This window comes from Balaenoptera physalus (genome assembly GCF_965194825.1).
Source record: "Balaenoptera physalus genome assembly, chromosome: 14".
NCBI classification, from domain to species: Eukaryota; Metazoa; Chordata; class Mammalia; order Artiodactyla; family Balaenopteridae; genus Balaenoptera; species Balaenoptera physalus.
Window position 1 is genome coordinate 39,121,632 of NC_138893.1, and position 26,748 is coordinate 39,148,379.

At 35.6% G+C, this 26,748-nt stretch overlaps 2 protein-coding genes across 5 annotated transcripts in view; one reads left to right on the forward strand and one right to left on the reverse strand.

Annotated features, from left to right (window-relative positions):
* The window catches only part of NHLRC2 (NHL repeat containing 2), a 54,942-nt gene extending 52,603 nt beyond the window's left edge, over positions 1-2,339 (reverse strand). Inside the window, exon 1 of the mRNA XM_082424032.1 lies at positions 2,157-2,339. Coding sequence (XP_082280158.1) covers positions 2,157-2,334 — 178 coding nt within the window. The 5' untranslated portion in view covers positions 2,335-2,339. The remainder of the gene's footprint in view (positions 1-2,156) is intronic.
* A 421-nt stretch (positions 2,340-2,760) lies between these two features.
* Positions 2,761-26,748, forward strand: DCLRE1A (DNA cross-link repair 1A). Of its 4 annotated transcripts, none has more exons than XM_082424023.1 (10): positions 2,761-2,830; positions 3,352-4,468; positions 6,386-8,086; positions 9,547-9,680; positions 10,769-10,887; positions 13,759-13,899; positions 15,396-15,541; positions 16,325-16,479; positions 21,254-21,395; positions 22,407-26,748. In XM_082424023.1, exons 2-10 carry the CDS (start codon positions 4,003-4,005, stop codon positions 22,565-22,567), a joined length of 3,165 nt encoding a protein of 1,054 aa, XP_082280149.1. In that variant the 5' UTR covers positions 2,761-2,830; positions 3,352-4,002; the 3' UTR covers positions 22,568-26,748. The 4 variants fall into 4 exon arrangements, 3 of the variants coding, with proteins under 3 accessions (XP_082280149.1, XP_082280151.1, XP_082280150.1); XM_082424024.1 differs by having other exon boundaries at positions 2,803-2,929; XM_082424025.1 differs by lacking the exon at positions 13,759-13,899.

The window sequence follows — 26,748 nt, forward strand, 5'->3', positions numbered from 1 at the left end:
TATTAATTATAACTTGAAGCAGGTATTTGGAAATATTTTATAGAAACTGAAAGCCAAAGCTGGGTGGAACAAATGAATAACAGCTAACAACTAATAACAGCAACTGAAGTTACTCAATTAAAACAAAATTCTAAAAAAAAAAAAAAAAAATCTGCAAATCAAACTAATATTTCTGCCAATTAGTCACACCTAGTGAGGTTTAGGGTACAGTGAGGTCTTAACTATCCATTTTGATAAAGTTTTAATTGTATGCCAGATCAAGTGACCCTATAAAACTTTGAACTGATTATGTATATTTCAAATCCTAATATTAAAATATTTATGAATTTGTCTCAAATTTATTTTCTGTAAATAGTCAAGTGACTTAGATTGGGGAGGCAGGGAAAGTATAATTACATGTCAGTTTTTGTGCTAGGTGCTTACCAGACTTAATAATTCACTTTATAATAACAATAACAATGAATATAACTTTAAAAGCTGCTAACAATAACATTTACTGAGCTCTCCTATGAAGTAAGAACTTTAGATATATTATATAGTCTGCATAATAAACCTGAAAGGTAAATAACTGCTTCCATTTTATAAGTGAGGAAAGTAAAGCTTGGCAAAGTCAACTAACTTGCTCAAAATCATGCAACTGACAAATGGAATACTTGGGATTTAATTCCAGGTCTGTCTGAATCCATCCATTATACCACACTGCTTCCCATAAAACATGTTTCTTTGAAGAAATTAACAAAGCACAGTGTTTTTGAGTTATGTTTATGACTTCCTGATTACAGTAACTGATAAAGAAACCAAGAAAAAACTCACATCTAGTATTCTGTTCTCAATAATCAGGTCCAGCAGAAAATTTGTCTGTGTCAAATATGAAGCCTGAATATTTTGTTGTATTACGTATGAGTCACAAAGATCAAATCTCATAGTAATAAAATACACTCATCGTAGATACAAACAAGAAAATAAAAACACTGGCCCAAATCCTAGCTGCTGGCATGCCCGTTTTACGACAGGGTACGATATATAACTAACTTCTTAGAGACTTAAAAAAAAAAAAAATACACATTCATGTATATAAACTTTTAAAGTTTCTTTGATGGGATAAGAACTAATGCACCCAATTCTTTTGATAGAATGCCACAATAATTCAAGTCCAGTATAGGATTAATAACAGATAAAATAAGCACGTATGAAGGCGAGAGCAAAAGTCTTCGAAAGACACGAGGCTGTCGTCAGAGGCAAGGTTCCAATAGACCTCCCATGAGATACTGAACCCTGCCACATCCAACCAATTAACTATACATGTGGTTTCAGTGTCATGCCAGGAGACACGCCAACACCACCAGGCAAAACAATGCCAGTCCCAACCAAAGAAGGTAAAGTTCGGTTTCGTTTATCATAGCAAGATGAGCTTCACAAATAGCACTGCTGGGAATATCAGTTCCCTCGTGCTCCAAACATTCACAGAGCCAGGATTCAAACCTGGAGACAGGCCATAATTGATACAGATTTTTAAAATTACAAGGTTCACGACTTTGAACGGAAGAGTGTGGCACAGTTAAGAAACCGGCCGATGCAGTGGGGGGGATGGGGGGTTGTCTGTATAATCCAACTCTAGCCGTTCTCAGTTGTGAGGCCCTCGGCAGACGACTTAACCTCCCTGCCCCCGGGCCTCAGTTTCCCAACTATAAAATAGGGCTAAGAAGAGCACCTCACATGGTTTGCAGAGAGGATTAAATAAGATAATACGCTTGTGTTTAGGGCTGTGTGTGGCCCATAAGAAGTGATCAATAAATGGAAGCTAGGATGATGAACAAAGATGATGACGATGCTGGGCAACCAGCCTGAAAGGGCATGGACACTGGAATCACTGCCAACAGGGGCCACGAAACAGTCAGGGAAAGTCTATTGAGTTAACACACGGCCCGGGCAGAGAGCGAGGAAAACAGAGACGAAGATGCTTTTGCCCGCCCGGCACAAACCCCCGGTCCGCCGCCGCCGCCGCCGCCGCCTGGGGCCAGAGGCTCGGCTGGGCGAAGCGCCTCTGCCCGGCGCGGCGGCAGAACCACGCCTCGCCCACCGCTTCAGGGGAGGGCGCCGTCCCCGAGGAAGGGGAGGTTCCGGGAGGGGTCCCCACCCCGAAGCCAGCCCCTCACCTTCCGGAAACTCGGGCACTGACAAGTCCTGCTCCCAGCCGTCCACCTTCTGCAGATACTGGTAGACCAGGCTGTCCTTCTCCTCCTGGGTGACGGCGTCGAGCAGAGCGTACTCCAGCGAGGTCTGAGCCGGGAGCAGGCCCGAGAGGCTGCAGCTCCGGGCTCCGGGCGCCGCCATGTTCTCTCCGGACGGTCCAGAGGCGGCCGCAGAGCCCGCGGGACGGTCTCGTTTGGAGGGAGAGGGACTTACGGTCCTTTGGTTTCAAAACCGCACATTCGCCTCACTCTCCACCAGCCCCACGCCACGCTCACAGCACTTTTTTCAAATGCTAAAGTACAAATTGACGCAATTCCCAGGCACGTAATTAAACTACCGTCCCAACCTACCCCGCCCCTTCTAAATCTTCTCGCCGCAGCTGAGCCTGGACATTCAGAGCGCCAGATTCAACATGGAAAAGGCTTCTGGGCCAGCGTTCTAGAAGCTCCAAGAGAACAATTCCCCACCCTTCACTTTGGAAATGAGCAGGTTTTAGAACTAAAACAAACCAAAATAAATCCGTAGGATTTAAAAGGGCCCTAACTTTTTTTCTTTTTAAAGTCTCACGTTTAGGCCAGGATCAGCCGATTCGACACAGCATTGGGAAAGCGAAGCTGTTCCCGCCACGGCACGAAAGGTAAAGGAGTAGGCTTTTTAAAGTTGGGAGTGACTAGCCAATGGCCTTGGCTTATACGCAAACGCAGCGTTTTGTTACCCCGCAGTGATGGAAGTGCAGGTGCGAATAGATTGTCAGCCAAGCAGGGGGAGGGGGCACGATGGGAGCGGACGCAGCTGCAGCTACTCCCGAGGGGCGAGGGTGGCAGGTGGGCGGCCGCGGGGATCCCTGAGGGCCCGGCCTCTGTCTTCAGAAGTGGAGAGCCCTGATGGCTTCTGTGGATCGAGCTGTGCTGGCAGCTCCCTCGCTCCCTTCCCTGGAGGGGGTGAGGGCCCACTCCGCTGGCCTTGCGGCCTCTAATGCCCAAAGAGGCGGTCGAGCCGGTGGGAGGCATCAGGCAGGTGAAGCTTGGTTTTGAGGCTGCTGGAGAGAGAGCTGATCGCCTTCAGGCAGACCACCTCTGCGGTCTGGAGTTAGGAGTGTGGGTGGCCTCAGTGCAAGCACAACTTGACGTACTTGAATTTTGTTTGTTCATTGTGCAGTGTTTGTTCATTGCCGCTGGAGGAAGATACTGGATTGACCCAGGAAACTGAAGTTGTCGAATATCCACCAGTCACGGATAAGGGCGCCTGTTTTTTTTTTTTTTTACCAATCACACACATTTGATTATGGTGTGACTAGCGTTTCTAGCAAACTAGTAGCCATTAAGTGTTTGGAACACCTGCTGAGCCAGTTGCCCAGGGACTGTGGTTGGATTTGTGAATTATTTGGACAATTGTCCAGTTGAAAGAGAACTGACAGGAGCTTTATAACAATTTTACGAAGCTCCTTCTAAGATTAAACTGTTAAACCTATACTTCCCATTGGGGTTTAGTGTTCAAAGTATTACTGATACTACTTTTTATGAATCAAGTCCTGGAAAAAGCCAAGATACCTGAATGAAATACACACAATTTAAAACTCAGATGTTAATTTTATTGTGCTATAAATGAAACAGCAAGTGTTCTCAGGTATAAGGTTTGTAGTTTGCCAATATATTCATTATCAGGGCTTTAGATTCCCATCAAGTTGGTGGGTTTTTTGTTACTTTTTTTTCCTGAGCAAAATAATTCCATTTAAAAATTTTGTAACAAGACATAGACCCTCAATTTACTTAAGATTAGTGCTTCTTTAATGATCAAAATCATTTTGCCATGTTAGAGGATGCTTTTCTGGAACAAGACATCTGGGAATACAAATCCAAAAGAAAACCCAAACCAGTACATGCAAATAATTGCTCTGAGAATATTCCAAAATCTGTTGAAAAAGCAACAGATGGACAATACCAGTCAAAACGAAACAGAAATAAAAAAAGAACTGTAGACGGTAAAAAGAAGGTTAAGGCCCCCGAAATGTGCCTTGGAGAAACAGACAGTCAGACTTCTTTCGTTTCCAGTCAGAACTCTAGTTGTGGAGACGGTGTTCAGCAGTGCCAAGACAGGGAGGCCACTCCAGGAAAGCACTGTAGGACTCACAAAAACAAACACGTGTCTCCGAAGATACGACCAGTTTATGATGGGTACTGTCCAAACTGCCAGATGCCTTTTTCCTCCTTGCTAGGTCAAACACCTCGATGGCATGTTTTTGAGTGTTTGGATTCCATACCAGTCTCCGAAACAGGTAAGATTCCAAAAAAGATAGTGGACTCTAAATAGTCAAAAAGACCTGCATGAGGCCAGACATATCAGTCCGGTGAAACAAGCCAGGTAAGCTGTAAACCAAAAGTGAGATGAGATACTCAAAGTATAAATGACTTAACTGTAGAAGGAAACAAGGTAATGCATTGTTACGCTTCTTGTGAACGGTAATTGTAAAGAATGTTGCCAACTTGAAAACAGTTTAAATGCATTTCACTGTTTCATAAGAGTCCCTAAAAATCTGTGATTTTTCATAAATGTTAATTGAGCACATATTATGCTAGATATTTTCACCTGCATAAGGTAGGTGGTATTGACATCTGATAGATGAGGGTTCTTAAAAGCTAAACAGCTTGCCCATTTTATCATCTTTTATGAAACAGACTTTTAGAGAATCATGAATGTAGTCCAGCCTTCTAAGTACGGCTGTGTTGGGGTCATCATGCTAATAGACAGAAAGAAGAACTAGGAAGGAGTGTTTGGTTATTAAGATTCTAATAAATAAAATTGTGCCAAATGAGAACTGAAGTAATACTATGTTTCTGTTATCATTTAAACTATATAATAAATATCGTGTTTAATATGTAGAAAATCCTACTTGTAGTATATGGAGAATGGGTTGTTATTGATGATTTGATTATTTAAAAGTTATATATACCAGACATAAATTTTTAAATCTCAAAGAATCAAAATTCAGTAAAATAAAAATAATATTCAGTATGGCTTTCGTGTTAACTATGATTCAGAAGACGTTTTATTATTAACTTCTAGTTCTCATTTTAAAGTACTGCATGAAGATGCAAAATAACTTAAAAAATATTGGCACTAGCCTTATACAGCAGAGAAGGCCTCCTCAAATGCTAGTAATTTGTTTTTCAGTGGCTTGAAAGTCAGAAATGGCAGTTGGAATCCCATGGTGAGCTCTCAGGGTGAAATGTCTTATAGATGAAACCACCTCAAAGAGTTTTTCTCTTGGTTTTTTCAGTGATTAAACTCCTTTGAATGGATAATCTCAGGTGGATTCTTCTTGAATTGAATTTTATTCTATAACATATACTTTTATGAGGTGGTTTTAAGGTAATTTTTAAGCAATGAAGTCTCCAGTTTAATGTGACATCTTTTTTTTTGGGGGGGGGATCATTTTTTGACAGGCCTGGAAATGATCATACAAGGGGTGGGGTATGCCAAGATTCTTTACAGACTGTTTCTCAGTCATAATGGTATGACAGGGAATAGTTTCCAGATTATTAAAGCCTTATTATTAACCAGTTTATCAAATTGAATTTCAAATCTTAGAACAGAACCTAAAATGTTTAGGGTATGAACAGCTCTAATTAAGATTGCTATTACTGTTTCATATACAGTGTGAATATTAAATAATGGAACCTAATTTGGTACTGCAACTGTCATACGTATGCGTTGCCTGATAAGATAAAAATTGAGATAGAACTTTAGTCTGTGAGAGACATACCAGCCTTCTCTACTCTTTATTGCTTGAGCAATAGTGACGTAGTGAAACTGATGGGATCAATTTGTAGCACCTGTTTAAGAAATAACTAGTGCAAGCATGACGTGCATTTTGGAGGAGCTCATATTTGTGAAAGTTTTTAGTGGGGAGAAATAGGTGTTAGTCTTAAATTTTTTGGGGGGAAAAGAGTATTTGAAAAGAAATTTAAAAGAATATATTGATTTAAAAATAATAACTAGCACCTTGCAAAACCATACTGGATTACTGTTATTGTGTGCTAATTTTTTGTTTGTATAAAGATAGCTATTGTCCTAAAGCCTCAAAGTTGGACTGATGACTTTCCACTTAAATGTTAATTTATAGTGCTAATACTGTCAAAGCTTAGTCTGTGCTTTGATCCGGTAATACTTTTTTCTTTATTAAAATTTTCAGAGTGTCCTGATGCTCTTCAGTGTTCCTCAACAATTCCTTCTCATTACAAGAGATACACTCATCTCCTGCTAGCTCAAAGCAGGGCTAGTAATTGTCCTTTCAGTGATCCATCCCATGAGTCAGGTGGGAGTTTCAGTGAGACTAATTCAGGCTTTCTTTGTAGCCTTAAGGAAAGATGGTCTCCATATCAGAAACAAACAGATAACTTAAAAAAAAATGTTTCAACTGATCCCTTGTTAGTGACACAATGTCTAAGAAAATCTCAGTCTCCAACTGAAACTGATAAAAAGGTTTCCTCTTCAACAAATATCCAAACTTCCCAACAAGTCCCACAATTTATAGAACTTGTTAATCATGACAAACTGGTAGGATTTGGTTTGCCTCTTGCTGAAGAATTAGACAGTCAAAACAGCCCAGAACACATAAATTTGACATTGCCAGAAAATGACTTTAGCAACTGTGAAATCTCCTATTCTCCACTTCAAAGTGATGAAGAAACTTATGATACAGGTGAAAAGCTGGATGATTCACAACAGGAACTATTCTTTACGGAAAGCTCTAAAGATGGCAGCCTAGAAGAAGATGAAAATAGCTCCACTTTGTCTAAAAAACTCCATGACCCTTTACTGAAGGACCAGGAGGAGAGCTGCCCCGAAATGGATAGCTTCTTAACTCAGGAGAAATACGATGAAGAATTGTATAAATGCAACACTCTCAATGATTCATCTCAACTTACTTTCCAAAGTAAGAGTATTATTTTACGTGATGATCCAGCATATACTGATGATGATTTTATATTGTTTCCACCTGCATTAGCAGAGAGGTTTACTTCTCCTAGTTACCAAGCCACTAGAGCAAAACCTGATGAGCCAGAATTTCACTCATCTCAATCAAATAAAGAGAAACAGGTAATTGAAGAATCAGCTGTTTACAATCAAATTTCTCTTCGGTTACTTAAGAGTAAAATGTCAAAACCTTTTGAAAGCCAGCGAGGAGGGTGTCATTCTTTCCAACCAACCCAAAGTAAAACTAGAGAATTATCAAGTAAGAATTTCAATGCTAAGCACAATACAAACTCAGCATGTTTCTGCAGAAAGGCATTAGATGGTACGCTAGACAGTAAAGTTACAGCTTTAAATACAGTGATATTTTCTAGTACACCTACTGCTGCTAAGTCTTTGAAAATATTGCCATCTGGCCCTAAGTGTAATGCATCACAACCTTCTACTAAGGTAATGAAGCAAATGGATATAGGTGTGTATTTTGGACTACCACCCAAAAGAAAAGAAGAGAAATTGCCGGTGGAAAGTGCATTAGAAGGGATGAACTTAAATACAGTTGTAAGTCCTAATGAAAAGAGGTCCCGGCAGTGCAAGCGGAAAAGAGAAAAATCTTTAAGTGATTTAGAATTAGAGACAAATAATTTAAGTGAGAGTCAGCCCTCTGTGGAACTTTCTCGTAAGAGGTCACAGCATCAAAGAAAGAGACTTAAAAAGTCAGATTCACTGCAGGAAGGAGTACATCAGAAGAGTTCAGGTCACCGTAACAAGACAGAACCTGGAACAGTCAAGTTAAGGAAAGACAGAGTCTTCATAAAATCAGCTCATGGCAGGCTGCAGAGAGGGAACACGAAAATCCCAGAGTCATCGAATGCAGGAGAATTAAGGAAAAGGACATGTCCATTCTATAAGAAAATACCTGGTAAGTTGAAATATCAAGGCTTACTATATCTACGAAGACGCAACTTCTTTGAATTACATGTTCATTGCCCGTGTTATGTGTGTGTGAAACAATTTTTTTGTGCGTGTTTACTTTTTATACCTCATCGGCCTGTAACAGATTTTTTTTCCTATTTAATCTTTTTTACTCCATTCAATTCAGCAAACTTTTATTAAACGTATTCTATATATAAGGTACTATACTATTTAGATAGATATTACAGATCTGACAAAGATTCATATAGATCAGCTTAATACAGAAGGAGGAAAGGCTCTCTGTAAGTAACCATAATAACAGTCTCTAAGCACTTAAGAAAAATGCAAGTACTAAATAGCTTCAAAGAAGGAAAATGTTACAGGTTATACAGGTCATAATAAATGCTAAACATTTTTAAACCATATCATAACTTAGTTTCTCAGTCTTTTCATGTTCTTATAATTTCTCATGTCTTCATAGATGAGTTAGTAGAAAAATGTGTAGTAAAATGAATTTTATTATTGAAGAAAACAGGTACCCTTCTTCTGAAAAGAATATAAAACTGCCCAAATATACTTGGTTTCAGAAAGATTTTTTAATATGCTTTTTTGATATTCTAAATCTATTCAATATAATTTGTTCAAAATATTTATGTAAAGAAAAGCATTTATGTACATCATAGTACCAGTTCTGTTTTTAATAATTATTTTGATTAATTTTCTGTATTTTAAGTGAGCCCAGAATTAGTGGGCCATGTGTGGACAGGCCTCCGAAGAACTGTGGAGGTATGTTTATTTACCTGCATATCACAGTCAGCGCACTTGTTTTTTCTCATGAACAAATTTCAGAACAGCTCAATCTTTTGTTTTTTTCATTATTGCTCCTCTAGGGAGCCTTTTTAGGCTTTTTGTTTGTTTGTTTGTTTCCCTTCCTCCTCCCCACCTCCCACAATGAAATTCAAATACTACAGATACCCTGTTTATCTGTTATTGTACTGTGGCCCTTTGGAGGGCCATTAGATTATTTGGGTCATTAACCATTTTTGCCCCTTAGAAGCATACCAATATCACCCCCATTGAGAATTCATGTTTTAAAAGAAAGTTAGCATTCTCCTTTTGCTGTTTTGCAGAAGTGAAGGATTTTAGGTGCCCAGTAAGTATTGTGAAAACATTCAGCAAAACAAAAAAGTAACTCATTTGTAGCTTAGTATTTTTAATTTGTTTTTGTACAGTTATTCATTAAAAAGCCTATACTGGGATATTTAATGGAAGCTTATTATAAGACTCATTTTCGTCTCTAGTATCACCTTTTGCTGAATTTATGTGGTGTAGATTTTTAAATTAAAATGTAAAGTTAAGTTGGAAATGAGATGTAAAGGTGTCAGAGGGTTTGCTATATAAGCAAATTAGGTTGCTTTTACTTAGTTAGCTATTGCTCAAGCAGCTGTGTTGGTGTTTTCATTGTAGGGACTGGCTTTACAGTCGATGCCTTTCAGTATGGATTGGTTGAAGGTTGCACGGCCTATTTTCTCACACATTTTCATTCTGATCATTATGCTGGATTGTCTAAAAACTTCACGTTTCCTGTTTATTGTAGTGAGGTAAGTTTTAGTATTCTAAATCCTGAATTTGTAGAATGCAGTGAATTTCTAACCAGCCTGGTTAAAAAAAGGTAATTAAGATTGTAAGATCTATCCTTCTTCTAGAAAATATATGAAAAAACACTCCACATTGAGATTCTAAAATTAAATGAGTTATTGTCAATAGTTACAATAGATTTTTTAAATTATGCTTTATTATGTGGAAACAATAAATATTGATACCTCATGATGTACTGAAACACGTAAGTTTCATTCAGTAAATATTTACTGAGTGCCTAAAAAGATACTCAAGGCAAAATACCTAACTTCAAGGAGCTTTCAGGCTACGCATTCACAAATAGTACCGCAATGGGATCTGTATTGTAATAGAAAAGTGAACAGAATGCCTAAAAGGAGGGAGAAGCGGGGCTTTACTGTGTCCTAGGCTAAGGTTAGAAAAAGTTTCACGGTGAAAGAGATACCTTGAACTAATTATTAAAAGGTGAGCATTTTAATGTGTACTACTAAGGACTTTGGCTAGAATTTGATTTTATCCTCAAGCATTCTTGAATTATCTTCTTTTTATTAATGAAGCAGCTGAGGCTTGGAGAGGTTAAGTGGCATGCCCCAAGTCACAGAGCTAGTAATGGCAGAGTCAGAATTTGAACGCAGGTCTGTCTCATTTCAGAACAAGGCAGAGGAAAGAGGAGAGAGCCTTCCGGGTAGAGAAGAGTTTGTGTAAAGGCACAGACACCTAAGAAGTATGCCCATTCCAGGAACTTCAGATAATTCACAATCACTAAAGACAAGATAGGAAATAACAGGAGATAAATCCACAGAAATGGGTAGGGGGCAGATCATGAAGGGTTTTGTATGACATGATGGAGATAATGGACTTTTTACAGGTGAGGGAGAATCAGTGACACTGTTTAAGCAGAGTTGTGACACAGTCATTTTAGAAAGTTCTTCCGGGCATTCTGGAGGGTTTACATGAATATAAGTGGGAGAACCAGGAGATTATTAAGATGTTTGGGTTCTAAACTAGATATGAAATAAAAGACATATTTAATGTTTTAATGTATCAGCAATAAGCACATCCTGTTTTGCAGATAACTGGCAATTTGTTGAAGAGCAAACTTCACGTGCAAGAACAATATATCCATCCATTGCCAACAGACACTGAATGTATAGTGAACGGTGTCAAGGTTGTTTTGCTAGATGCCAATCAGTAAGTATTAAAGTTACCTTAGTAATACCCTATTTTTAAATATTCAAAAGGAAAACACATTGCATGGCTATTTAAGAACTTTTTATTGGAACTATTATGCTTGATATTTTATAAATGTCTTATTTAAGTAAGATAAGAAACACTTAAGTAAAATGTGTTTCTCCTTTTGAAAAATAATATACCCAATTACAGGATCAAAGATTAAACGTAGAGAGATTCTCTAAGTGTTCTCTAACCCATTTTTTAATGCAGTTTAAATTACTATGCTTTACATGAGACTCCATCTTATTTTTTTTTTTAAATCTTTTAACATATTGCTGCTGTGCTTTAAGAGATAACCTTTTGCCATTTTCTTTAATATCACTTATATAAATTAACAGCTGGTACTCCATTCAGATTCTAGAGGGGTTTTTTTTTTTTTTTCCTTTAAGAAATCCTTTAGGTTTTTGATACTAAAGTCTTGGAAGATTTTTTTCTTGGAAATTGTTTTTCTTCTTCCCTCATGTTTTTTAATGTAAAGTACTGCCAGGATTCACATTGCCAAAATGTAACTGTCAGTCAGCTATGCATCTTTATAATTTCCATAGAATGTTAGCCTTATGTACCTTAGAGATCATAGATGCCTAGAGAATTAAATTTAAGACTAAACCTAGGTTTCCTAAAATCCAGGCCTGTTATTTTTTTCAGGTTGCCTATAAGTTTTTGTCTGCTAACTTTGCTGCTGTTTATTTTTTTAATCACCAGTTATGATAACTCAGGTTCTGATTTTTTTTTTTTTTGGTCAACTTTATTGAGGTACAATTTACATAAATAAAATGGACCCACTTTAAATCTTTGCTGAATTTTGACAAAAGTAAACACCCATGTAATTCCCACCACAATAAAATGTGGAAAATATTCCCCACCACAGAAGTTTTCCTTGTGCTCCTTCCCAGTCAATCCCCAGCCCCGACTCTGACCCAGGAAACCATTGATTTGTTTTCTATGACTATGGATTAGATTTGTCTTTACTAGGGATTCATCTAAATGAAATCATATACTATCTTCTGTTTTGTATCTGGCTTCTGTCACTCCTCATGTTTCTGAGATTCATTCATGCTGTTGTGTGTTCCTTTTAATTACTGAGTACTATCTATTGTATGGACACAATACAATTATTTTTTCTATTCACTTCTTGTTGGACAACCGATTTTTGTTTATTGATCTTGTATCCTGAGACCTTGCTAAGCTTGCTCATTAGTTGTTGTAGGTTTTTTGTAGATTCTTGAAAATTTTCTACATATGTCATCCACAAATAAAGATGCTTTCGTTTTACTTCTTTCTTTCCATTTAGAATGATATTTTTTCTCTTATTTATTGTACGGGATTATGCTTTCAATACAGTGTTGAATAGGAGTGATGTGAGCAGACATATTGCCATGTTCTTGATCTTAAGGGGAACGCTTTCAGTCTTTCTCCGTTAAGTATGATGTTAGCAATAGGTTTTTCATAGATGCCTTTTATCAGGTTGAGAAAAATCCCTTCTATTCCTATTCTGCTGGGAGTTTGTAATCATGAATGGGTATTGAATTTTGTCAAATGTTTCTTTGCCATCTAATGAGGTGATAATACAACTTTTGTCCTCTATAATGTTAATGTGGTAAATGACAAAGATGGACTTAAACCAGCCTTGCATTACTGAGATAAACCCCACTTGGTCTTCATGTATTACCCTTTTTCAAAATATATAGCTGGATTTGATATGCTAATATTTTGTTAAGGAATTTTGTGTCTGTTTTAAAAAGTATATTGGTCTATAGGGTTTTTTTTAACTACACTTTTGTCTTATTTTGATATCAGAGTAATACCGGTCTCATGAAATATTCCTTCCTCTATTTTCTAAAAGGTGTCATGTAGTAATTATTTTTATTTCTTCCCTGTTTGGTGGAAAATCTCTAGTGAAGTCATCGGGGCCTGAATTTTGGGGTCAGGGAGATAAGGGGAAGTTTTTAATTACAATTGTAATTATTACCTGTGTTTTCCTAGAATTTAAAATGAAAATTCTCTGTGTTTTGGCAGTAATTTCCAAACCCCATTGTGTCAGGGGTCCCCAAGACCACCTTGAGGCTCAATGGTTCACCAGAAGGACTCACAGGACACAGAAAAGCTGTTTTATTTGTGGTTACAGCTTATCACAGTGAATGGGTACAGATTAAAATCAGCAAAGGGAAAAAGGCAAATGGAGGCAAATCCAGGAGAAACCAGGTGCAAGTTTCGAGGTGTCCTCTTCTAGTGGAGTGGCACAGATGTGCTTAATTCTCCCAGCAACAGTGTGTAACAACACGTAGGAGGTGTGGCCAACCAGGGAAGCTCAGCTGAGCCTTGGTATCCAGGGTTTTTTATTGAGGGTCAATCATGTACACATGCCACACCCATGCTGATTGACCTGGGCTACTCAGACGCCAGTCCCCTAGAGCAAAGACAGATATTCACCATAGATCACACTGTTAACATAAACTAACTTATCAAACTAGTAACACATGGCCCAATGTGTCAGGCATACAAAACACTCTTAGCAGGCAGCATATTTCAAGGACTCAAAACTTATCTCCCAAGGGCCAGCCAATGACTATTCCTAAGGACAGGCCTTTCTTGGGGACCTGTGGAGTTTGCACAACACTGCCCTGCTGAATTAACCCTTTCCTGCACACCATTTTGTGTGTGTGTGTGACATAAATTTCCTTAAGTTAAAATGCTACATACCTTTGTAGTACAATGCTATGTCATTGTGGTCAGCTAATAAAGTATATTAACTTGTTGATGTTGAAATGAACACTTTCTTTAGATGCTTTGCCTGTGTTAAGAATATTCCTTTGAAATGTTTGTGTTCAGCTGTCCAGGTGCTGTCATGATCCTTTTTTATCTTCCTAACGGTTATGTCATACTACACACTGGAGACTTCAGAGCAGATCCCACCATGGAACGTTCTCTTCTTGCAGGCCAGAAAGTCCACACACTTTACTTAGATACAACGTAAGAGAAACTTTGTTTGTGTACTTCTTTTTTCCACCAACAGCATTTGCCCTGCATGTTATGAATAATTTGAACTTTTGCTTAGTTAATCAAAATGATGGCTTATTGTCAATTATCATTTTAAGTATTTATCAGGCGGATGCTCTTTGAAAAAATATATACTTAAGAACAAATTTTGGATTGCATGGCTTAACTGACTCCAGCTCAATTTTTATGTAATATCCTTTTGAAAATATGGTTTATGTAAAAATCTTGTTACTGAAACAAGGATGAAAAATTTGGGAGCAAACTTTAGGAAAACGCCTTTTAAAGTTATCCTTTCAAAGTGTCTGTGTAACTATTAAGCATGATTGTGAAGAAAAAAACAGAGAATGAGATTCTGTCTGAATATTCAAACTTACTTTGTTCCTTTCTCCAAAAGGTAATCTATAAGTGGCAACCTTGAATTCCTAAGTGCTATAAACATAATGGTATAAACTATTATCTTCTTTTATATATTAAAATACCTCATCAGTTGGTCAGAAATTATGTTAACCATTTCAACCTGTTTCAAGAAGAAGTGAGTTTGGATGGCATATCTTAGTAAGAGATGGTCTTTCCACAACTGGTTTTCTAATACTATAGTTAATTCTTCCATTCACCTAAATACTAGGTGAACTAAGAAAATAATTATTTTTAAACTTTTTTTTGTTACTTTATTCTATTCTACATACAATTCTGATTTCTTTGTGAATATAGGGGATATGACTAAGTCTTTTCTTAATAATAAGAATTATAGCTGACCAGCAAAAACAATTTTGAAAATTGGAAAAATATTTCTTTGATGTGTGTACTTTATGAGATTTTTAGTGAAAAAGTGCTTAATTTTCATCTCAAATATCTATAACTAGTAGTCTTAGTGTTAATTTTTCATTGGGTGTTATTGTATTGAAGTAGACCCAACTGGATCTGCTGTAGTCCCATAATACTATATATATTTCTATATCTCCTAAAAGAAAATAACAACCAGATGAATATTAACTGTTTGATTTAATGCTACTTCATTAAATTCATGTTCAGTTTCATTATCTTAAAAATATATATATTTTTACTAAATCAGAATTCTTTAGTCCAAAAAGATAATCCCTATAAATCGTATTTCCTTTGATAGGGATTAGGGTTAAAAAAAAAGAAGATATTAAGGCTTATAATTCATAGCTAAAATAGCTACCTAGAAATATTCTTGAAGGAAAAAAAATGCAATTTCTTTATTTGAGGGTTATAAAAGAAATATAATTAAAAAGGTATATTGAAATGTATAGTTCCATCATAAATAATCAATAGCTGGTAACAAATATTTTAACCACAGGCACTGGTGAGATAACTGCGGTGGTGTTAATGTACTATACTGCTGTTGTATGTAATTTTGCTAAAGCTTGTTTTCTAAAGTAGCATCCAACTTAATGCTATGACTTTCTTCTTGTTCTTTTAATAAGTACCATATTTCCATATCACAGATATTGCAGCCCAGAATACTCTTTTCCGTCTCAGCAAGAGGTTATCCAGTTTGCCGTCAACACTGCCTTTGAGACTCTAACTCTAAACCCACGTGCTCTTGTTGTCTGTGGCACTTATTCTATTGGAAAAGAGAAAGTCTTCCTAGGTGGGTGGTAGCTGTAGCTAATTTACTGTATTATAAAGATCAGATTCTTTTTGCATAAAGCCCGTTCAGGCTCTCTTCTTTCACTTGATATTTATTTCCTGAAACAGTCCAATATTACCTTTGAAGTTGAAAGAAAAATTTGATAGAGTTTGATTCATTTAAATTTTGAAAGGCTTAACTTAATGGAAACATTTGATAAGTATGTTTACAGTAGCCTTTATATCTACAAAATGTTTATAGAGCAAAAGTCCATGCTACATTAGTATTTTAGTAAACTTTGAAAGATGACTAGTGCATAGTTCTTTCACTGCATTCTTTGATGATAACCATCAATTAATTATTGAGACCAGTTTTAGTTTTTGTTCCTAAATGATTTTTGGATATGTAACTGCAGTTTGTCTACGTAGTATTGTACCATTTTGCAAAGTACTTCCATTTCTTCTTAACTGTGGTCCCATAATGTCAAACATTAAGATGTGAAATGATAAAGCTAAGGTTTTAACTCCTCCAAATTTTGTTTTTTCCCTCCCTCTAACTCTTTCCATACATCTTATGCAATTTTTAAATACTAGGTCTTTAAAAATAAATTCTTGGCTTTCTCACAATTTATTCCACATAGTTAACTGACAAACCTGTTCAGCCTTTTTGAGATATTATGGCAAAAGTGTGAATGTTTTGAATTTCTTTTAATTTGGTAAATTCTTATTTTAAAGTTAAGTTGTAATTTTATTTTTTTTCATAAGCTGTAATTTTACTATTTTTAAACTTTTCCTTTGCCTGTAGCCATTGCTGATGTTTTAGGTTCAAAAGTGGGCATGTCCAAAGAAAAATATAACACATTACAGTGCTTCAATATACCAGAAATTAATTCCCTCATCACTACAGACATGTGCAATTCACTGGTTCACCTTCTCCCAATGATGCAAATTAATTTTAAGGTAAGCATTCAAGAGATATATCTTTTTAGGATGAACTAGAAAAGGCAATCTGATGACTGTAAACTAGAATCCCATTTTACTTGCATTTAACTTAGAGGAATTCAGTTACAGTGGAGTCAAAGTAAACTTTGCCCTAGAAAATCTTTTAAGTGGAATTTTAAATGTTTTAAGTTTTTGTGTGTGTGCAGCTGTATAGAGTAATTCATATGCCCACCAGGAGTTTAGGAACTAGAGAACTGTCATAAAGGAAGAAACAAAAATAGAAAAGTGTGCAGCTCTCTGGTCATTCAAACATTTTGAGATTGTTCTCCATTCTTCCTGGATGAGTAGGGAAATGAGTGGAGAATTCTAGGGAGTTCTTACTTTTCTTCAGGTCTATTCTGTATAATATTAAGCCACTATAACATTGATATATGTTGAAAATATACTTGTGAGGATTAAATGAAATAGTAGAAGTGAAAGAGAAAGTTCTAGTGCTAGTTCTGAGATATAAATGAAGATACATATGACATGACCTCCCTGTGATTTATGGGGGCTCATTTGTCAGATTTATTCAGATACTAAGATTCATTCCATTTACTAACGTTTTGACACCTTGCAATGGAATACATCAGACCTATGTATTAAAAGTAATTCAGAACATAATGTACACCAAAAAATGTGTTTTTAATTTTGCTATAATGTTTATGAAATAACTTTTATGGAGCTTTTTGAAATAGCTTAGGTGTTGATTACTGTATCTGTCTTATAAATAATAACACATTGTGTAAAGAAAATTAGTATTTTAGTTCTATCCCTTGAGTAAGGAAATTCTCACTGGTGTAACTACTCTTTTCATGAGATTATGGTAAAAATTTTATGGCCTATTTTCATGAGTATGTAATTCATAAAAATGTCAAGGATAATCAAGTCATAGTGTTGTCCATTGGTGTTTAAGCCAGCTTTGCAAACATATATTAAATTTGAGAGGCATCCAGTTTGCATGGAGGCTAATGAGGATGTTGGTTAATTATAAAATGAACACTGATATCCTGCGGAGGGTATAGCATATTTTTATAATTTTTATAAAGATTACTTCATGCAATACAGTCTTATTTCCTGCTAACTTAGTTTCATTTGGACAAATTATCCATTTAGGGGGACAACAGGGGTGGGGAAGTCAGAATATTATGGAAATGAAGGGACTAGACCTTTTCAAGAATAGTGTTTAAAAGAGCCATATGCTGTGGAGAGGTCATGTAAGGAAAAAATGACCTGCACAAGAACTGTTTCAGTGAAGTGATGTTGGAGAAAGCCAGTGACAGCAGAGGGCTAAGGAATGAATGAGAAGGTATACAAATGGCCAAGAAACACATAAAAAGAGGATCAACACTGTTAGCCATCAGGGAACTGCAAATCAAAACCACAGTGAGATACCACTTTACACTCACAAGGATAGCTATAGTAAGAAAGATAGACAGTGCCAATTGTTGGTGAGGATATGGAGAAACTGGAACCCTCATGCGTTGCTAATGAGATTGTTAAGTAGTGCAGCTGCTTTAGAAAGCAGTTTGCTAATTTCTTTCTAAGTTAAACATGCAGTGACTATATGACCAGCAATTCCAGTCCTAGGTATGTGCCTAGGAGAATTGAAAACATATGTCCACTTCTACACAAATGTTCACAGCAGCGTTATTCATAATAGCAAAAAATTGGAAACAACTCAGATGTCCATCAAATGATGGATGGATAAGCAAAATGTGATATATACATAAAATAGACATATTCTTCAGCTGTAAAAAGGAATGAATTACTGCTACATGCTACTATATGAAATGAGCATTGAGAACATGCCAAGTGAAAGAAGCCAGACACAAAAGGCCGCATATTGTGTGATTCCATTTATATGAAATATCCAGAATAGGTAAATCTGAGGAAGTAAGTAGATTAGTGGTTTCCAGGGCTTGAGGGAGAGGGAATGGGGAGTTACTGCTAATGAGTACAGTGTTTTATGGAGGGCTGATGAGATGTTCTAGAATTAGATAGTGATGATGGTCATACAACCAACAACCACTGAACTGTATGCTTAAAAAAACCCCAAAAAACTGGCAGTTACCTGCTTTGAAGACAAAAAACAAAAAAGGGATATCTGAAATCATTGCCTGTATTATTTCCACTATTTGTCATAGGTTGTTGGTATTGTTCAGTAGCCCTTCCCCTTCCTCCATGAAAGTGACCAGATATTGATGACATTTTTTACAATTTCATATCTTCAGAACACAGATGGAGTAGAAGCTGACAGTTACCATAAGACTATATTTTAGTTGGTACTTAAAGCCAATTTTTTTTACCAGCCAAAAATAGTTTTATTGTATCAGAGCTAATGACTTTTTTGTGAAAATGTAAACCTGATACAGTTGTCAGGGTTTCTAAGGCAGGCTTGAAAGACTTAGAAACCCTATAAATAAAACCATTCGTGCTACCTAGTTCAACATCCCAAGTTCAAATACGTTAAGTATGTAGTTTACTATCACCTCTGATTTAAACCTGATTCATGGGATGTGGTAAAACATGATAACAGTAATGTTATAGATGATTATTTGCATACCGAAAAAATAACTTTAGGGACATCTACTGAATGCATTTTAATCACAAACTGGTTACCAGTAAACAGAGAGACAAGTCATAGATCAGGGACTTTATGTTGACTAAATCATAATAAAATTCCTCATGATAGTAGTTCTGCAGTTGTGGTTAATGAAAGACTAGTGGCTGTCGGCAGTCTTCTCTGTGTGTTTGGCTTATATGATAATATCCTATGTTTTTGTTTGTGGCACAGATTAATGATGTTTTCATGGTAGCTCTAATTTGTCTCATGAAAAGCATGAAATTACTTCTGATTGGGTTCTCCCGAGTGTTTTTACAGAGACAAATAGGAATGGATAAGTTTGATGACCTGCATTGATAGCTGGACTCTCAGTTTATGATATTACGTGTATAATTGCTCCAAACCTGTTTCCTATTATTTCCTTTTCTTTGTGAGGACAGGAAGAGAGAGGGATTAGTAATTAAGCAAATAGTATTACAATAGATCCTAGACTAAGTAAGACAAAAATCTGAAAATTTGCAGGGCCAGGGATATGGTAATGAAAACTTAGTTATATAGCTATAACTTAAACTTTTTTGGAGGGGCAGTAGTTGGTAAGAAATATGACTGTTTAATGGTAGGTATACAAATTAATAAAAGATCATTATTTGATGCAAAAGAGAAATCAAAGAGTTATTATTAATTCATCAAGTGAAATCTTAATGTCTGATGAACTCAATAAACTGTTCAACCTTTAAATAGTAATCAAAAAGAAAGATTAAAAAAAAAATGATGTGTTTGTCTTCTACCAAATTGGTGTACTTTTAAAAAAGGTAATATTTCTATGCTGAGATTCAGAGAAATTGGCACTCTTCATCCACTTGGATAATAATGGAAAAGAGGGTAAATCCTCAACTATTTCCATTTCTAGAAATTTATACTAAAAAATGAGTCCTTTCTGAAGAGATCAATCTGTAAGTTCCTAGGTGCTGATGGTATAATAAATGATGAGAGTCTTAAAAAGTTAGGAAAGGTCAGATGGTTTCCATTAAAAAAAAAAAAAAAAAGACTCAGAAGGTGGTGTTTATTGATGTCTTCCCCTTAAGCTGTAAGCTTCCAAAAGGTGAAGGCTGTGTCTCACTGACCACTCTGACATCAGCACCTGGTGTTAATACTGGAACAGATATTTATTGAATGAATGGGTGAGTGAATTTGTCTTTATGATTTCTTCAGAACTTCCTACCAGCATCTTTTAAAAATTCAGTAGAGTATGTATGGTTAAAGAAGAAAAAGAAGACTTCTGGAAATCCAAGATGACACTATATACAGTTTAGGTTTTTTATTATTTTAAATAAAATTAAAATTTTATTATAAATTTACACTAAGCCTTTGACACTCTGGGTTGAATCTTTAGCCCAAAAAGTATTAGAGTTTTTTTGTATCCCTCATGCCATTATTATCTTTATCTGGATTTCTCTTAACTTTCAAAGGTTGAACCTTTGTCATTGATTTTCTGAGAATCTTACCTAATGTCCTCACTAATGATGACCTCACTAATGACGACCGCAAGATTTATTAGCGTATTACTTCTGATCATAGCACCGTGAAAAGTTTTGAAATTATTCTAGTTCATGCATAAAGGGTGAAAAGGAGTAAACACTTGAAAAGGGAACTACTAGATACTATGCATCTTAAAATGTGTGTCTGAGTTGAGTATAATGCCATTATAAAGTTATTTCCATCTTTTTATCCATCTGTCAGTCCTCTACTGCTGTATATGTATGAGGATATATTTGGATTGATGTTTACCAGTGTTAATATCAGTATCTCTCATAAGGATAGTATTAGATGCTAGTATCTCTAATATCCTAATAATTGTAGGATTTGGAGAGGTGTTTGTTTTGTTTGTTTTTGGTAGCTATCTGAATTGTAATTTTAAAACACATGATTACTTATCTTTAAAGTTGCCTCATCTTATTTTTCTCAGAATGTACTTAAACTTGTTTAACTTTAGATACGTAAAGGGGAAAAGATTTTTTTTTAGGTGATTTTATTTTTGGGGGGAGCACAGCACTAGGTTTTCCAAGTTAATGTTCACCAAGTGAAAACTCCGTGACTGTGCCAATGTAACATTTTAATCATTCTGTTTTATTCCATATAACCCATCTTCTCTGACCATTAAGTAAATATCCTGTTTTTATTTAACAGGGTTTACAGAATCATTTGAAGAAGTGTGGTGGGAAATATGATCAGATTTTGGCTTTTCGACCTACAGGATGGACGCATTCTAACAAGTTAACTAGCATGGCGGATATTATTCCCCAGACCAAAGGAAACATTTCAATATATGGTATAATTATGCAATTTTTTTACTCTTAATGTTTGTAATTACCTTACATTTTTTTTAAAAGCAGTAAAATTAAGATCCAAGGAAAAAGAGACACCAAAGAATCTTTAATAATTTAACAGGTTCAAATCATTCCTCATGCTGTACACCTGTATCTTTAGTATGTTGTAAATGCATATAAAGGAGTATTACTTCAGTAAATAGACATTGACTAATACAGATCAGTCCATATGTGTGATCAGTGACATGTAGGGGAGATTGTAGAACTACTTGAAAGGAGGGGTGGGTAGTGCCATTTTGTCCTGGAAGTTTAAATGACGCTGCGACACCAAGAGCAGGAAGACAGTCGATTAGATGTGACGACAGCAAGAGATACAGACTTGACTTTAATTTTTTCATCTTTGAAGGATGTTTACCATTGTCCTCAGAGATTGGCTTATTACAATAATGGCTGATGGAAACATTTTTGGATCCTAGTTTACTCAAAACAGGACCCTTTCTCCCTCTTTCTCTGTGGTATTTGATCTTCAGTAAAGAAGATAAAGAGATTTTTAGTACTTAATTTTTTTTTTCCTTTTTATGTGTACAAAGCTTGGGGATGGAATCTGCTTACTTGCAGTGGAAATCAAGAGTCTTCTGCTTGTTACTCTTTAAATTTTACTCATATTTCTTCCAGAATTTTCCTGAAATCAATAGCTGGGCAAAGTGCTTAAAGGGAAGAATTGTTTAAAAAGAAAAGCCTACTTATAAATAAGAATCTATAGAAATGCATATTATTAAGTGTCTACCTAGCAAAGTAATGGAATTTTTTAATGTTGAAAAGTTTTTGTATCATTTTAATATTTATTATTTGTAAAAGATACTAGCAAATTTTGTTATCAGAAAAAAAGCACCAAGGAATTTTTGGCCAAAATACTCTGGATTGCTTTCCTTTTCTCTTTTATTTTATTTTGGGCTTGTGCAGTTTTCTTTATTAGTTTGATTTTTTAGTAGGCACTGTCTTTTGTGTTGCAGGGATTCCCTATAGTGAACACAGCAGCTACCCAGAGATGAAACGTTTTGTTCAATGGCTGAAGCCGCAGAAAATCATACCTACCGTGAATGTTGGCACCTTGAGATCCAGGCGCACAATGGAGAAATATTTTAAAGAGTGGAAGTTGGAAGCTGGATATTGATGTTACCTCAAAGGACTCAGAAGTAGTTAAGTAACTTAGGCCTAGCTTGTTAGTAGTTAAATCTTCAGTGATATGATATTTCACTTTATGTGAAAAACCTCATGAAGGTCACTCATACAGCTTATTTTCTCGTTTACGTTTGAATAACATGTTCACAATGCAGAGCCTCTCAGCACCGTCAATGATAATTGAGACTGGTCTGCCTAGTACCCTTGTTTCTTGCCCCTCCCTGTGGGGCTGTTGTATTCTGCATCCAACAGTAGGAGCATAAACATAGGCAGGTTTGGGGACCAAAGGATTCATGATAATAAACTAGATTGAAAGCATTATATGTAAGTAATTACGTATCTTTAAAATTATTTAATATAGGGCATATTTTTATGAGATAAAGCTTTTCTATGATATGTATACTTAAATAAAAAATTGATCTTAAATTTGCCATCGTGTCGTTTGGTTTTTAGGATTTATAGCTGACATTTATGCAATCTTATAAAATTTCAGTGACAGTAATTCAACATTTGACTCTGAAAAAGATGACTCAAAGAGACGAAACAATTACCCAGTAAATGATGGAGAAAAGTTTGCGTGAATAATGTTTATCTGAATTGTTTTCTGAAGACATCAGATAACTAAAAGTTTAGATTGCAATTTTTTTTTTAAAGTGAGATTATACAATTTATTTATGAGTCTTGATCTCTCCAACAGAGATTAAGTAACTGATCCAAAATGAAAATTTGGGGCAATACATGTTAAAAATGTTTCTATGGGGTTTAAATAAGAAAGTGGCTAGCATAATGAAAGTATGCCTGTGTATATATATGTATTCTTCCATTGCCTCTAATGAAATTAATGTAGGGATTCCTTAATGTTTTAATGGAAAATTATTTTCTGTGATGATTTCAGTCACCAGAAGAATAGTACTCTCCATCAACTTTAATTTCATAAACCTGGATTTTACTTTGTTATGGCGGTGTTAGTAGGGAATCATGTTTGGGGAAGGAAAAGCGTTTGGGGCCCAGTAGTAATAAATCCAGTGTAACTATGTTCTGAGTTGATTTCAATTACATATTTAAAATATTTTGACTTCTTTGGGCTTGGTGTTTTAAACTTTTTATAAATCATTAATTAAGAGTTATAACTAGAAAAATTGCATGTGGTCTACAAATATAGGTATTTTTAACATAGGGGAGATGGCCAAGTCATTTAAGGTCTTTTTTTTTGAGTAATAGTTTTTTCCTAGAATTGTCATTTTTCATTGGTAAAAAGATTTTTCATGATTTTGAATGTTTTACTTTGGAAATCCAGGCATGTTATTTAAAAGCAGCCTCAGCCAGCTTATTTTCGAAAACAAAAACATCTTTCTACACAATTAGCACCATTATGGCAGCTTGGAATGATTTGTTTTGCTATTATTCTTGCAGAATATGCAAAACCTCATTTAGGGACCATCCCAAATATGGGATTTATTTTACTAATAAGTCACAACAACCGAACTTTTCAAGGCTCTGTTGAGAACTGTATGTGAAATTCTTAGTTCCAATAACCTAACACTTTGGTAGGTAAAAATTTTCAATTTTAAAGCAAAACAAAAGAAGAAAAAAAATCTACCATCAACCCAAAATAAATGGATGGCAGCTCTTGAACATCCTTACCATGTGTAGAGAAGAAGAAATAGAATTAAGCCAACAAAGGGGAAAATGCTTTACTATACATTACATGTATTCGGAACTTTTCAGAAAGCTCCTTTACACTCTTATCTAAACATTGAATTACCAGATGCACCGACACTTGACAGGATGTTTTCAAGTTCTCATGACTTTGATTTAATAGGAAAACCTTTTCCACTTGATATCAATGCCTTTTATTTCTAAGTTATTTATCATGTACCCTGTATTTATTAATGTACCTAAATATGAAACTGGTTTTCAGAAAAACTAAATTATTGCTTTCTTCAGTTATTGAGTTATATTCTTGTGAACCAAATGCATTTAGAATTTCCTTATTTGGTCCTGAATAACCATCTATACCAGACTAGGGAACTCCAAGTACTAATACCCAAAATTATCTGTATTGAAAGACTATTGATATTGCCATGTAACTTTTCTGGTTGTTTTATTGCTGTTCATTCAGTTCATTTGGTATTGATCTTAGAAAAATTCCAAATAAGAAGTTATCTGAAATCAGCAAAATCATAAGCTAATGGTTATAGATAATAGAATGGTTTAGGTATGAGAATTACTTCTAATCTGAATAGTTGGAAGCTTTTAACTTGGTAATCATTTTGTATGCTAATTATATTTCATCTTTCCCTTAGTATCTACCCCTTCTCCAGAAAGTAGCCATACTCTCTTTGCTTAGGAACTCAATCCCCCATGATTTCACTGTTCTATTTTTGGTAAACCAGAAATAATTTATAAAACACTTGTTATGGAGTGGACCAATTATAAAACGCCAAGTATAACACAAAATTATTCTTTTCTTAAACAATCATAGCTGGGCCAGAACTAGGGTGAGGCAGGAGAGATGCCTAGAATGTAAAATTTAAAGAGGCAAAAGGTAAAAATCCTTTTTAAGGCTGACCCTGCACTTGCATGACCCTGAGAGTGAGTGTCTCCTTAAACGCTACTGTAGGAAATCTCTCATGCCTCAACTTAGTTCCAGGTCTTGATTCGTAGCACCTAATTATGTTTTTTTGCTATTTTGGTAAATCCAAAGTGGTTTTCTAAATAGAATATCATTATAGCTTTGTTTTTAATATACATTGAAACATAAATATTGTAATCTGAATTTAGGAGAGTACATTTTCAAGAATTTCCAGATTCATCGATATAGAGCTAATTATACCAGCACCAAAACCCAGATTCCTTTGAGATCCTTCCCCTGGGGTATTGTAAACACTTTCAGGGCGGGGCTCATATCTTACTCATCTTATGATCTAGTACCTTTTTCGGTATGTGGTCTGGTTCAGAGACAGTTCTAACAGATGGTAAATGCTTGAATGAAACTTGAATAAACAGTGAAAAATCCATCTATGTTCTAAGAATCTGACTTCCAAAATTCTTTTACATGTTTTCCTCAGGTGAAAATAGTGTGATTCCAGAAGAACCACTGAAAATAAAAATATATTGAAACTACTCAGTTGATTGTTTGGGTATATTAAAATGTCCATTACTTCAGTGTAGGAACAATTTAGAGAATAAAGTTTTTTTTTTGTCAAGATCTATCACTTTAGTTTACTTGTCACTAAAATCAGTCACTGAGTATTTGAATCCTGTCTCTTAGAACTTATTCTATTTTTTGAGTAACTGCTATGTGCCCCACACTATTCTTGGTGTTGTGTGGAAATTAAGAATAATTCAGTCTAACAAGGATTTATTGAGTGATTATTCTGCATAAGGTGAAGGGGGTACAAACATGTTCTTTGTTCAGGGATTCACACAGAAATAAAATAGTCTCAAATGTCAGAAAAGTAGTATTAGGAGAGAAAGACATGTCCCTAGGCACCGTGACAAGTGCTATAATACCAAACACTTCAAAGGGAGAAATTAATTCTGATAAGGAAGAGTCCATAGAGAAGATGCCTTTTTACACAGTCCTTAAAAGATTAACAGACCTTTCATAGACTGGAGAGAAATCTAAGAGACAGCCGAGTCCTGGAGGTGTGACAGTATAAGTTGTGCAAGAGGAGCTTTGAGCAATTGGTGTGTTGGCATGTGAAGCTCAGACTAGAAAGAATAGGGTGAGGAAGATGGCATACAATTCTGATAAACCTACTAAGGAGTTTAGAGGTCATTCTGAAGAATATTGAGAGTTTTTGGAGATTTGGGGGCAGTCAACATATACCTATGTGTTGGAAATGAAGTAAAAGTGAGATAGATATTGATATATACACACACACTTATACATATATGAATATACACAGCTTGACAGGAGAACTGGGCTAAGCCTTGAGCCTTGAGAAACACGATAATTATGGAATATCTGAGGTGTTGACATTTAACACAAAATCCTTGCCTTTGAGGAGCTTAACATTTCCATAGGGGGCTGGAAAAAAAGCTAATATATGTAAAATAGTTAAGAGATAAATTAGTGTGGTTTTAGATCTTGAGAAAGGAAAGTTTGGGGTAGGTTGGAGTTGTATGAACTAGTTGATGAAATAGGATACACGTGAAACTAATTAA

Coding starts and splice junctions, on each gene's coding strand:
- DCLRE1A (XM_082424023.1), top strand. CDS start 4,003: ATGTTAGAGGATGCTTTTCTGGAACAAGACATCTGGGAATACAAATCC. Junction 8,087..9,546: donor ATTCTATAAGAAAATACCTG/GTAAGTTGAAAT, acceptor TTTTCATTGTAG/GGACTGGCTTTACAGTCGAT. Junction 15,542..16,324: donor AAAAGAGAAAGTCTTCCTAG/GTGGGTGGTAGC, acceptor CTTTGCCTGTAG/CCATTGCTGATGTTTTAGGT.